This window comes from Haemaphysalis longicornis, unplaced genomic scaffold (assembly GCF_048455015.1).
Source record: "Haemaphysalis longicornis isolate Haplotype H1 unplaced genomic scaffold, Haemaphysalis longicornis Haplotype H1 scaffold_4, whole genome shotgun sequence".
Taxonomy (NCBI): Eukaryota; Metazoa; Arthropoda; class Arachnida; order Ixodida; family Ixodidae; genus Haemaphysalis; species Haemaphysalis longicornis.
In genome coordinates this window covers 211,599,903-211,612,044 of record NW_027526361.1, presented here as the reverse complement: position 1 = coordinate 211,612,044, position 12,142 = coordinate 211,599,903, and the positions used below count along the sequence as shown (strand labels likewise).

Here is a 12,142-nt window from a genome sequence, read left to right as displayed (position 1 = left end):
TAACCCAGTTCAACGGAGAACGGTATGACCGACTCATAAGCTTTAATGGCGGTCCTGTTGGTCATGTTTCCTGTTACTGCCACAGCCGCTGGTTTTCTTCCGCTTTATGCACACAGAACTACCGTTTACCAAAGTCTCTGACGAACCACTCTGCCACCAGTTACCAGCAACGCACCCCAGGACAATCCCCTTTATAAAGCGCCACCATTTGGCCATTCCACATCACCCCAGCGGCGACAATCGTGCTTCGGCAGCCCAGACGCTGTAATTCACCGACCGAATAAGGACGCGTCCTCCCCCAAAAATAGGCGGTTGAAGCTTCCAAAGGTGATGCTGCATTCCGACCTCAACCAAAGGTCCTCTTTTCATGCCACCGACGATGGACAATTTAATCGACGTAAAGTTGACGGTGTGCCCGTTCGGCTGCTGATTGATACAGGGCGGCATTCCCTGTTATGAATACCAATCTACGTACTCGCTCATCAAAACTCATCACGCCTGGCATCTTGCATGTGCAAATTTCTGAATCTGGCACGCCGGAGATCGCGGACCGGGGCACCTGTCGCATCACGATTTCCGGCCACAACCCCACGGTTACTTTCTTTGTTTTGTGCAAATGCCCCCCCGGCGTTATCCTTGCATGAAGTTTCTTTATGTACCATGCCGCAATCATCAATTTCTGCACAGACCTTCTTTTTCTCGAACTGCCGACTTCTGCCGACTTAATCCCACCGCATCTGTGATCACACAACCACATTCGCTTGCCAAATCAACGCACCATTTCTGACCCTCTTATGTCGCCTGCCGCCTTTCCTGAAGGCGATTTCCTTGGTGATTCCATCGTGGACGTTCCATATACGAGAAATGTTGCCCTGCTGCACACTTTTGTCACCATAAAGGAGCCCCTCGTTTCTTGCCTCTCCTTAAATGTACATTCCGTGTCCACACACTTCTGAAGGAATTACCATCGCAACTGTCACCCCCTTCCTGTTAAAATTTCTTCATTATCTATACACAGTGGCCCATTGCACCAACGTGGTTTTACAACTTGACCTGCCGCGCTAGGTAAACATGCAGCAGTGATGAACCCGTGCATATTTCAAGCTGAACAACAAACTCATCTGTTTTTGACAATATTCGTTGACATTTTTGACTTCGGTGGGAGAGCTTCGGGGCAAAGCACAACTCTGATGCACGGCATCGTTGCAGCTTATGCCTGACCTATCTATCGCTGGACATACCGTGTCTCTCATTAAGACAGAGTCTTTACGCAGTAAGGCGTTGAAAAAGTGCTCGCCAAGGACATCCCTGAACCATCTTGTAGTCCAGGGCTTCACCCGCTATTTTGGTAAAAAGAACGATGGCCCAGGCGGTTCTCTGTCAAATACCTCCATTTGAAACGGGTAACAAAAAAATATGCTCACTTCCTTTACAGGATCGACGATGCCCTGAGTGCCTCACAGGGGTCAATACTTTCGTTCATCGATTATGGCTCAGGTTACTTGCAGATTGATGTCAATAAAATGAACCGGGAAGAGACCGCTTTCGCTATTCATCACGGCCTAAACAAATTTATTGTAATGCAGTTCGGAATGTTCAATGAGCCAGCTACCTTGAGTGCATTATGGAACCTCTGCGGCGTAGATTCAAATGATGATGATAATAGTGATGATGATGTGCTCAAATATTTTGGAACGTACCCACTAGAGGGGATTGGCCAGGGCTACACCGGTTAAATATGTGGGGACTTCAAAATAGTTATTACAGGAAAGGCTGTAAAAGGAAACTTAGTTGCGATTGAAACCCGAATTACCCATTAATCAACACCGTTTAGCAATTCAAACGACCTGAGGCAGAGAAAAAATTTTGAATGCAAATATATATAATCCTTTTTGAAAACCCCAGCTTTGATTCGCCAATAGATAAGATAAGATAAGATAAGAAGTTTATTGGTTGATAAGGAGTTTATAAAATAAGTGTTATCGATCAAATCAACCCCAACCGCTCGATCGGGTCCTTCAAAAACAGTAATGGCGACAGCCGAAAAAAAATGTTCGATTGTTTCGGGAACCTGGCACCGCACACATAGTTCTGTAGGTGAAAGTTCTGATCTGAACAGGTAGAAATTAAGCCTTAAAGCCCTGCAGCGCAGCTCGGTGAAGGTCACCTCGCATTGCCGAGATCAACAGAAATGAACATTCCACCCCAACATTAATTGTTGGAACTCTTCAAATAATAAACGTAAATTGGAACGGGGGGCGTCTAAATGCCAATATCGTCTTAATCTCGTAGATGCAAATAGAGCCACATTAGGAATTCCGAATTGAATGGGAGCTGTGGCAGCGAGATTAGCTTAATGGTCCTCTTCCTCGTTGCCCCTGATGTCCCTATGGCCAGGTACACAAGACAAGCGTACCTCCTTCACGTGCCTGGGAACAAAAAATAATAGTGTGTGGTACAATGGAGAGTCCGAAGAGGAAGTTAATGCCGATATAACTGCCATCGAATTAGATAATGTGATGATTTTTGATACATGCTGTGGTACTTTGCATAGAGCCAGAGGTATTGCTAAAAACTCGCCCATAAAATTGGGTGTGTTATCCGGCATTCGCAGCGAATAACTCCAATCTAAAGATTGTGAAAAAATACCAATTCTAGCTTTCTCGACATTTTGAGATGCATCAGTATAAATCACAGAAGAAGCAGGATACTTGGATAAATATTCATTTAAAATAGCTGCTATAGCGAGCCTGGTAGAAGTTTTGCAAATGGTACATGTCTCAGCTATCTTGATGACTTCATTGTCTTTCCTCCTTTATTTAAACACAACCACACCACCTGCGTGAAATCCATGGTATTTTCTGTAGGGTGAACCAGCAGCTGAACTCTGCGGAATGTCGGTTTGAAGTGCGACAACTATCCACTTTGGGCCACTTCATGGACGGTCAGTAAGTGCAGCTCCATCCCCATAAGATCAAGGCACTCAAGAAATTTCCTCTGCCCTGCTCCTCCCAAGATGTCCGCAGATTTTGGTCCTATGTTCGTATGTCCGCGTTTTATAAGAGAATTCGCTGATATTACCCGTCATCTAACTGATCTCATAAAAAAACACCCCCCTCCCTTTGCTTGTGGGGCCCTGAACAGGGCATAGCCATTAGCACGCTATTGCATCTCCGCACGACTGCACTCATTTTAACCCACTTCGATGCGCCCGCACTCACAAAAGTGCGGACTGATACCAGCGGTCATGGCATTGGAGCCATCTTAGCACAGCGAAAAATTGGCAAGGATCGTATGGTCGCCTACACCAGCCGCCTCCTGGCTTCAGCCGAAAGAAATATTTCCTTCATAGAACGGGAGTGTCTTTCGTTATGTTCATACTTCTAATGGCGTCCCCACCTGTTGGCCGATCGTTTTCGTAGTGACGATTCACCATTCCGGATCGGTCACCAGGGGGCCATGCAGTGATGACGTGGCCCACATGAGCTCCAGCTTTTCCTCCGCGTTACCACGGTCTCCAACCTTACCACGGCCTGATTTTGCTATCAGTCGACGCCCTACAACTTCCGCTTTCGACTGACACCGGGATCTTCGTGCTACGGCTACTTTCGGCGGAGAAAGCGGCCGCGACCTTCTTCTACAGGTGAGCTGGCCACGCTAGGCCTAACGCCTTCACTTCGCCTATCGGTACACCGCACTCTCCGCCGCGCACGTGCTCGTGCTCGCCGCCGCCAGAGCCAGCGCTTCAGCCGGCGCCCAGCCGGGGATCCAGTGTCGGCCATGCACAGCTCCGAGACTACCACTGTACCTGACGCTCCGGTCCCCCCCCCTCACAACAAGACGCTCCAATTGACATGGACGCCCAAGGTGACCCCATGGACACCGCAGCCGAAGGCGGTATCGACCTCCTCGGAACTTCTACCACTACCGCAGACGACAACCGGTGGATAGAAGTACGTCGACGCCAACGAGCCCTTGGAAGCCCAACTGCCGCCGATCCCCAACGGTCTTCCCTCACCGCCACACCACGAAGCAACCACCTACGATCGCCACCGCCACCAGCCCCGCATCCGCCGGGAGACCTCAAGATTATCTTTTAACCACGAGGCGGACTGGACTTGAACTCCCACGACCCTCTCACCCTATCCACCCTCCTGCAAACGCGAGCCTTCCTTCCCCCTCATCCGCAAGATCAAATAAGGCTACATCTGCGTGCTAACTTCGCTGTTATCAGCACTCCTCTTGAAGACCGCGCCCGTCAATATGCGGCGCTCAACAATCTCCACATCAACAACCAGCTATACCCCCTTGCAACACACGCGCCGGCAGCAGCAAACTGATCTGCCGGCGTTGTATCCGGTTTTCCTTTGGACAGGAACGCTGCTGACATCCTCAACGACCTGATACACTTTAGCCCCCACCTTCACATCCTCGATGCGCGCCACATGGGCTCCTCCACACTCACACAGCTTACCTTCCATGGATCCAGGGTTCCACAACAGGTTACCTTCCATGGATCCAGGGTTCCACATTGGATACGCTACCATACGGTAACACTACGCTGCAGTCCCCTGAAGCGTAAGACTGTAGCCTGCCTGCGCTGCTGGACCTTTGGACACGGGGCCGACGTATGCCGCTCACCGGAAGTCGACAATCGCTGCACCATAAGCGGCACTCTCAACCCTTCCCCGCAACACACGTGCCACCCTCGCTGCATACTTTGCTCCGGCACTCACCCAACGGGCGACCCCGCTTGCCCACAGCGGTACCCAAGACCCCCGTCCACCCGCCGCCGAATCATCGTGGGCCGCTACAACCCAGCATTGTCGGCACCACAAGGCAATCCCTTGTCTACGAAGACGGCTAACCTGACCAGCCGACTTCACCAGACAGACTCGGGAATCCATTTCCAGCCATCCACCTTCATGCAGGCTACCAAGCCACCGCCACGGACATCGCCAGGACGCCCTGTTTCTCAAGACTCTGCAACCCCAACCTACCCCCAGATGAGCGCGCCAGGGCACACACCCATCCGTCATCCTGCATCCCCCCCGCAGCACTTCCCCCCGCTCCCTAAACACCAATCCCCCCTGACAGCAAGAGATACCAGCAATGCCAATGGACAGTTACTCCAAACTAAAACTAGCGAACTCATGCAGGAACTATTGAATCTACCTACAAATGCACCACCTGCAAAGCGCCAGGCCGCCGACCCCTCTCTCCTTACCATCCCACAACTTACCTGTCGCATAGAGGCTTTGGAAGCCCAGTTACAATCCCAAGCCTTTACCATCACCAGCCTCATTAAAGCTTTAGAGAACCTCTCCTCCCCAATGTCCCGCATGCAAGCCAGCATCCAAAGTATAGCCCTCTCCCTCCAACCCTCTCATCCCCAACTTTCGTCTACCCGTGATGACTCGACTGACCGCTAAACAGTTATCTGGCAGTGGAACTGCCGAGGCTTTAAGTCCGAACGCGCCCTTCTCACAACATACATTGACCACCACGCCACACAACCCCACATCATAGCTCAACAAGATCCGGGACCTAACGTCAAATGCACGGGGTATAAAACATTCCAAAAAGAATCAGAAATAGCATTACTCGTCCACCGCCATCTTACGGCCTAAATTGTGAAGCTTAACGGTACTTTCCCTCCCCACACACTCATAAAAACCATCGCCAACGATTCGGCCCGGACCATAATTTGCATTCTCAACAATCACTGCACACCACGATTATAGCACCGCTTTTATAAGCTCTTAAAAACCGCACTCGAAGAGGCAGCTAATGCCCCCTCCTCATTGTAGGAGATTTCAATGCTCCCCACCCCGCATAGAATTACGCCCGCACTACCCGACCCGAAAAGGCCGTGTCCTCTGCGGAGACATTCACACTATCCGCCTTTCTCTAGAAAACGAACCACACATACACAAGCGCCTTGGTAATAGTGTACAACGCGACAGCACACCGGACCTAACGCTCACACACATCAAACGAACAACATGGCAACGCCTTGACGACACCCTCAATAGCGACAACTACATCATAAAAATTCTTCTTCCGCTCCCCTCACCACGCCCATGCAAACCCACCTCAAGCACCCTTGTGAATTGGCCCAAATTCCGCACCTTACGCAGTGAGACTGTCCAACTAACTTCCCTTCCACGGACATTTGCATTATTTCGTGGATTGAGACCCTCAAAACAGACATCAATGCATGCAGCACACAGGCTTCCATTACAGGAACTACACCGAACCCAGACGGGCACATGGTTCACCTCCGTGAAGCTCTTTCTAGTCTAACTCGGCGCTGGAAAAAACAGCGTTACAACCGCCGGCCACACCTCCGAATCGCCCACCTCAAACAAGATGTAGAGAAATACGCCCACAACCTCCATAATGCCCGCTGGCAACCCGTTTGCGATTGTTTACACAATGGAACCAGCCTGAAACGCACCTGGAACCTCTTTCGCCACCTCGTCGACCCCACGACAACTAAAGCAGGAACTACATCTCGGCTGGTTACGCTAGCACACAACCTATCAAACTTCTTCCCGAATCCCCTCGACACCCTGCGTGATATCTACATTGGCCAAACACCACCCCTTTTCGCCCCTCACCCGCAATACCACGCACCCCCTAACTCCAAACTAGACGCTCCTTTCACAAAAGCCGATGATTACGGCCGCCCTCCACCACCTAAATCGTAACACCACACAGGGCCCAGGCGGTAAAACATATTCAGTTCTCTGAAACCTCCACACCAGGTCCATCGATACTTTGCTCGAACACTAACGACTGCTGGTCTCATAGTAAGCTCCGAGAAACCTACCGCACAGCCACCGTTACCCTTATCCCAAAACCTCATACAAATTCAAAAGATCAGACCAATCTCACCTCCTGCATCGCAAACTGCTAGAACAAATGGTCTTCTGCAGATTAACTCATCTTGATGACATCGATGCTTACCCACACAACATGTTCTGCTTTCGACGCCACCTCAGCACCAACGACAGCTAAGCTTTGTACGCAGGAGGCCATGCTCCTACTTATGCACGAAATAATTGACGATCCCACCCGTACCCTGGACAACCGGGCGGTGCTGGGGCTGGGCCTACAAAGCGCCTTCGATAGGCTACGCCACGCCGCTATCCTTGAACAGGTCTCCCACCCGAACAAGGGTAGCAGGACGTACGCCTACATTAGAGACTTTCTGACAGACCGCACAACTACCATCCACGCCGGCGATCTTCAGCTACCACAGAAGTCCCTGGGAAACGTCGGTACTCCACAGGGCTCGGTGATCTCCCGAATCCTTTTCAACCTTGTGATGATCGGATTGGCCACCGAGCTCGCCTGCGTATCCGGCGTCGGCCACACGATTTACGCCGACGATATAACGCTGTGGGTCGCCGGCGGCAGTGACGGCCACATTGAAGACACGTCACAAAAGGCAGTGACTACAATCGAAACAAGACTGCAAGGGACAGGCCTTGTCTGCTCCCCTTTCAAGTTGGAGCTGCTCATCATCTCACCGAGACACGCCCGCACGAAGCTCCCAGCACCAGCAAACATCACTATACGCACGATGAGCGGCAGCATGATCCCCCACGTGAGGACCCTATGAGTCCTAGGGATGCTCCTCGACATCCGGCGGAGCAACTGCGCCACGGTCACTAAAATCACCACCAAGGTAGCAGCTTGAAGAGTTATACCCTGTCACACGGCAGATCTAATAAAATTTACTGGAAATGTCATTCGCCCTAAATGTCATCAGCTCGGCGCTACACAAGACGGGAATGACATTTAGCGGCAAACTGAGGTCCCGGACCTCAGTTAGTTGACAAATGAGTAGCCTCGACAGCAGTAGACCGTCCCTGGGCAGGAAAATTTGGTACTTACCCAAAGAATACTGTTTCTAATAACTGTCAGTAAACATACATTTTCTTCTTTGTGTTGTTGTTCAAATAAAGAAAGACAAACAAGTACTAACAAAAAATAAAATCTCGTCCCCAGTGTGCGCACTACCCTAATCTGGATTTTTTCCACACTTGCCTCGGCTTGTGATACCTACTGATGTCAACTAAATCGGTGGTTTTTTTAATTAAAAAAAACAATTCTTTGTTACGTTTTAAAAAATATTACGCGTGAAAACATTCTAGATACGCTTGAAATGTAATTTTGCGGTTTCGCGAGCTCGCTAATCATCACCGCTACCACAATCAAATGGAACTTGTTCCGCCGTGTAGACCCGGACGGCCGAGCCGAATGTAATTAACAGCGAATGTCATTCAGTTGGAATGACATTAGATTTACCGTGTGACAGGGGTATTAATTCCCAATGGGGCGACTGAAGGCGAAGAAAGTGCGATTCCTGGAGTAGGAGCGCCGTCGGTATGACCGCGACACGCGGAAGGGCGTAGCCAGCAAACGATAGTAGCCATTCTGTTTTCAGCGGCTTTTTGGGTGGCTTTTAGTTGCACATTATAGAGGTATCGTGAGCTTATAGTGAATGTAAATCTTTTGGCTGTATCACTGCGGTGACGCTTCGGTGACCGTGAACTCCGCCACGCCTGTACGGTTTTCAGAGGAAAGCGAAAATATTATGCCCCAAAAAAAGAAATCTGGTTGAGATTCGAGCGTGCAGGCGGGGAGAGTGGAGGGGGGTGGCGCAAGGACAAAGAAATAAAATGTGGTGAATGTAGGCATGTACACATTAACACGAAGTTTTTTTTTTTCCTAACAGGATGGGTGGAATTCGTATGCACAACCCGTACGCACTTAATCAGCAATTAGAACGTATAGAAGCTGCGGCTGCTTTCAAAAGGCCCGTTTTTCCTCTACGACAATATTCCAGAGCAGTGTTCGCAAATTCATTTTAGCAAGGCCGCCCAGCCTACGTAATACTCTGCACGAGGATATCTGCAGTCGGGGGGGCTAGCTCGTGTTTGTTATGTTTTGGATACTGAGAGTTCATGTAATTTATGTAAGTTGAGGGTGTGTTTTTTGGAAAATACAAAAAAAGGCATTAAACCTTCATAAACACCACTTTATTGTCTTAGCTAAAAAGAGCGAATATAAATTTACACCCTGTCGTAAACGAAAAAGAAAAACACGTGTGCTGAAGAATTCAATCGGCTGCATAATAGGTGTCCCCACGAAGCGGTAATAAACAAAAATATATAAATCTAAAATTTCTAAAAAATCCTGCCCAAGATAAAACATGGCATCAATAAAAAAATAAATTTACTGCTCCAGATTGTTGTCCATTACCAACGTTAGGCGGAAATAAAATTATAACGGCTGTCTCAAACAGGCAAGCACCGGATAATTTGGTCGCCTAAAAGTGTGCGCACCGAAATGTCCGTGCATCACAATGCCCGTACACGCAAATGACCGTAGATCGAAATTTCTGTACACTGAAATTTCCAAACTGAAACATCCTGCACCGAAATGTCCTAGACACGTCTGAAGTTTGTCCGGTGATCTCTGAAAAAATTCGCGTAGGAGCGTTTCTTTTGAATGTTTTTATTTCCAGATAATCTTCTGCCGGCGGTGTTAATATTCGTATAATATACATAGCTCGAATAAAATTTTTAATTTCTCGCTTCATTTCGCCCCAGGATAATCCGACGCAAAATTTTATTTTGAAAACCTAAGTGTAACGTTAATGTAACGACACGTTCCAAGTTTCGAAGTGGAACTGAACGGGTTTCTTTTGCAATAAAGGAGCTTGTAACGGGAACTCGTTTCACAATTGGGAAGGAACGAGGAACGAGCTTTCGTTCCTATTTTACAGGAACGTGTACAACACTGCCCCTACCCTACGTGCAGAAATTGAACTGAATTCATAAGTGATATGGGAGCAATATAAAAAATCCCGCTACTCTCTTTTAAGTTTTTTGCCGCAAATGCACAAAATTTTTTGACAATTTTAGTGGCAGCATTTGTAAAACCACCCAGGAATACATCACCTGGGTAAATTTAGGTCAGCCACAAATCAGACAAATCACAGAAATCGGAAACCAGACAAGACGTTTACTAGGGCAGTTGTAGCTAAAGGAAGGCTACCAAGCCTCGTAGCTGCAAGATTAGACTCTGCAGAACACGATGGCATAAACCATAAAGCAGTGCCAACAGGTGCTTGTGCGTTCAAACATGCCTCCAAGGCAAAGCGAGCTCATTTTACAACGCTATACACACTTTCTGCAAAAAAACCACATGTGCTGGTCTTTGAATTTTATTGTGGTTACTTTGGAGCTCCAAGCGGTATGCTTGAATACCTTGAGTACGCTCTTTTCAGTTTAATTAAAACTATGTAGTTTGCAACTTTTTCAACGACTGTCAGCGTGCTAGCATTGAGAGTGCAAATGCCAGTTCTTGCGTAGCGATGCAAATTATAATCTCAGCTACCTAAAGTTAGACGCCAAACTGCCGTTGTGATTACGGCCCTAGCTACAATGAAATAAGTATAACCACATGTCTGGTGGCGTGTCAAGCTTCTGTCTCTGCAATCAAAAATTGCTCACCTTCACCTGGTTTTAGAAGAGCCCTAGTAAAAATGATGTGAGCAGGTACCTCTTTTATTGCATCGAATAGGGGCGGTATGCGGCCCGTGAGACTCAATCAATAATGATCCTGCTGGTGACTCAAACAGAAACTTCGGTCTGATGCCCACACCTAGGATCTCATTTTAGGGGTGCACATCGTCATGTATATGAGCAGCTTTATAAACAGAATATTTTTATGATGATAAAAGTATCACTCGACCGAGAACACTAGAGACTGACGCACCGAAAAGGCTGTAGATATGGATCGACCTACAATATTGAGAAAAGGAAAAGTTGACACTGTATACCCAAACACGGGGCTCTGAGCAATGAACCGAACGTTCTGAAGGGGCACTGTTGGGTGATGGTGATTGGTGTTACGTAATAGTTAGGTGGGTCATTAGTGAAGGAGGAAAATAAATACCAGAGAGTGGGTAAGTGTGTAATTGCTGAATCCTGCGTCGTGGGCGGTCGTCGGTTGTTCTACCTGCTAAAAATAAAAAATCAGCACTGAATTCACCAGACTTCAGGTAGCTACTGTTGGCACCGAATAGCTGGTGGCATAAAATTCTGGCTGCACCAGCCTAATCACCAACCGTTCGGAGTTACAAAAATCCCCAGTCGTCTATGTGTTACCTTTGCGAAGACATTTTATGAGGCGGCGAAATATACTGCTGCTTCGATGACTGCCTCAGGGCGTAGCACACGTCGCCCTATAGTATTGCCTTTTACGAGTCAGACCTTCAGCGGCTTTCGCGCTGTTGAATAAATAGAAATACACAAAATTACCAGAAATATCTACAGGAGCGTATCTTTCTCGGTAAAAAAGAGCAAATACCGCACAGTGCAAGCTTGAGTATATGAACAAAATCTTTGGCCGAAAAAGCTACAAACCTCATTAAAAGGCGAGTCCTTTAGGTGTATTACAGGCTACTCCCAGTACTTCTTTCACGGCTACGCCTAATAGCTTAACAACAAACCAAGGAAACTACCTAAGTCGCCAGCAACCTCAATGAAAGTGAATGGAGCGTTTATTTGTTTTACGCACTGAAGCAATACTTGTTATCTCACTCGAGTGTACCTGAACCTGATGCAGCCAAGCAATTTTCTGTTGGTAACAAGCTTTCCTAAATTGGGTTATGGCAGTATTCCATAAACATTGAAGATGGCAATGAAACCCGGTTTATTATCCCAGGAGAGCACTTCCCGCAGAAAATATCATTACAGAAGGTGAAATATAAATTGTTAGCACTCGTATGAGCAGTCCCAAAGCATCTACATCTATGCGAATAACAACTGCAAATGGCCCGCCAATCCCTCAATCTCCTTCACATGGTAAAGATTGTGACCAACCGTATGATTAGTTGCAGGCTGTATTTGCAGTACTGCAAATTGACTGTCCCCTAGATCACAGATTTGGAAAACATGCAATCAGAGTGCATGAGCGGAGTTTAGGCCCTGATATTTTACACGTAGTTTGTTGAAGGCATTTAAAATATTATTCATTGTTATCATTCGACGTGCCTTTTTGGCATGTTATTAAAATTGAAGTTATCCTTTCAAATGCAGGAAGCTTGGTTGCGAGAGAA

General features: G+C 47.8%; 1 protein-coding gene across 1 annotated transcript; it reads left to right on the top strand.

Annotated features, from left to right (window-relative positions):
* The first annotated feature begins 7,042 nt into the window (after nucleotides 1-7,042).
* On the top strand, nucleotides 7,043-7,630 carry LOC144180204 (uncharacterized). The gene has a single exon (XM_077708587.1). The coding sequence runs from the start codon at nucleotides 7,043-7,045 to the stop codon at nucleotides 7,628-7,630; it is 588 nt and encodes a 195-aa protein (XP_077564713.1).
* The last annotated feature ends 4,512 nt before the right edge of the window (nucleotides 7,631-12,142 follow it).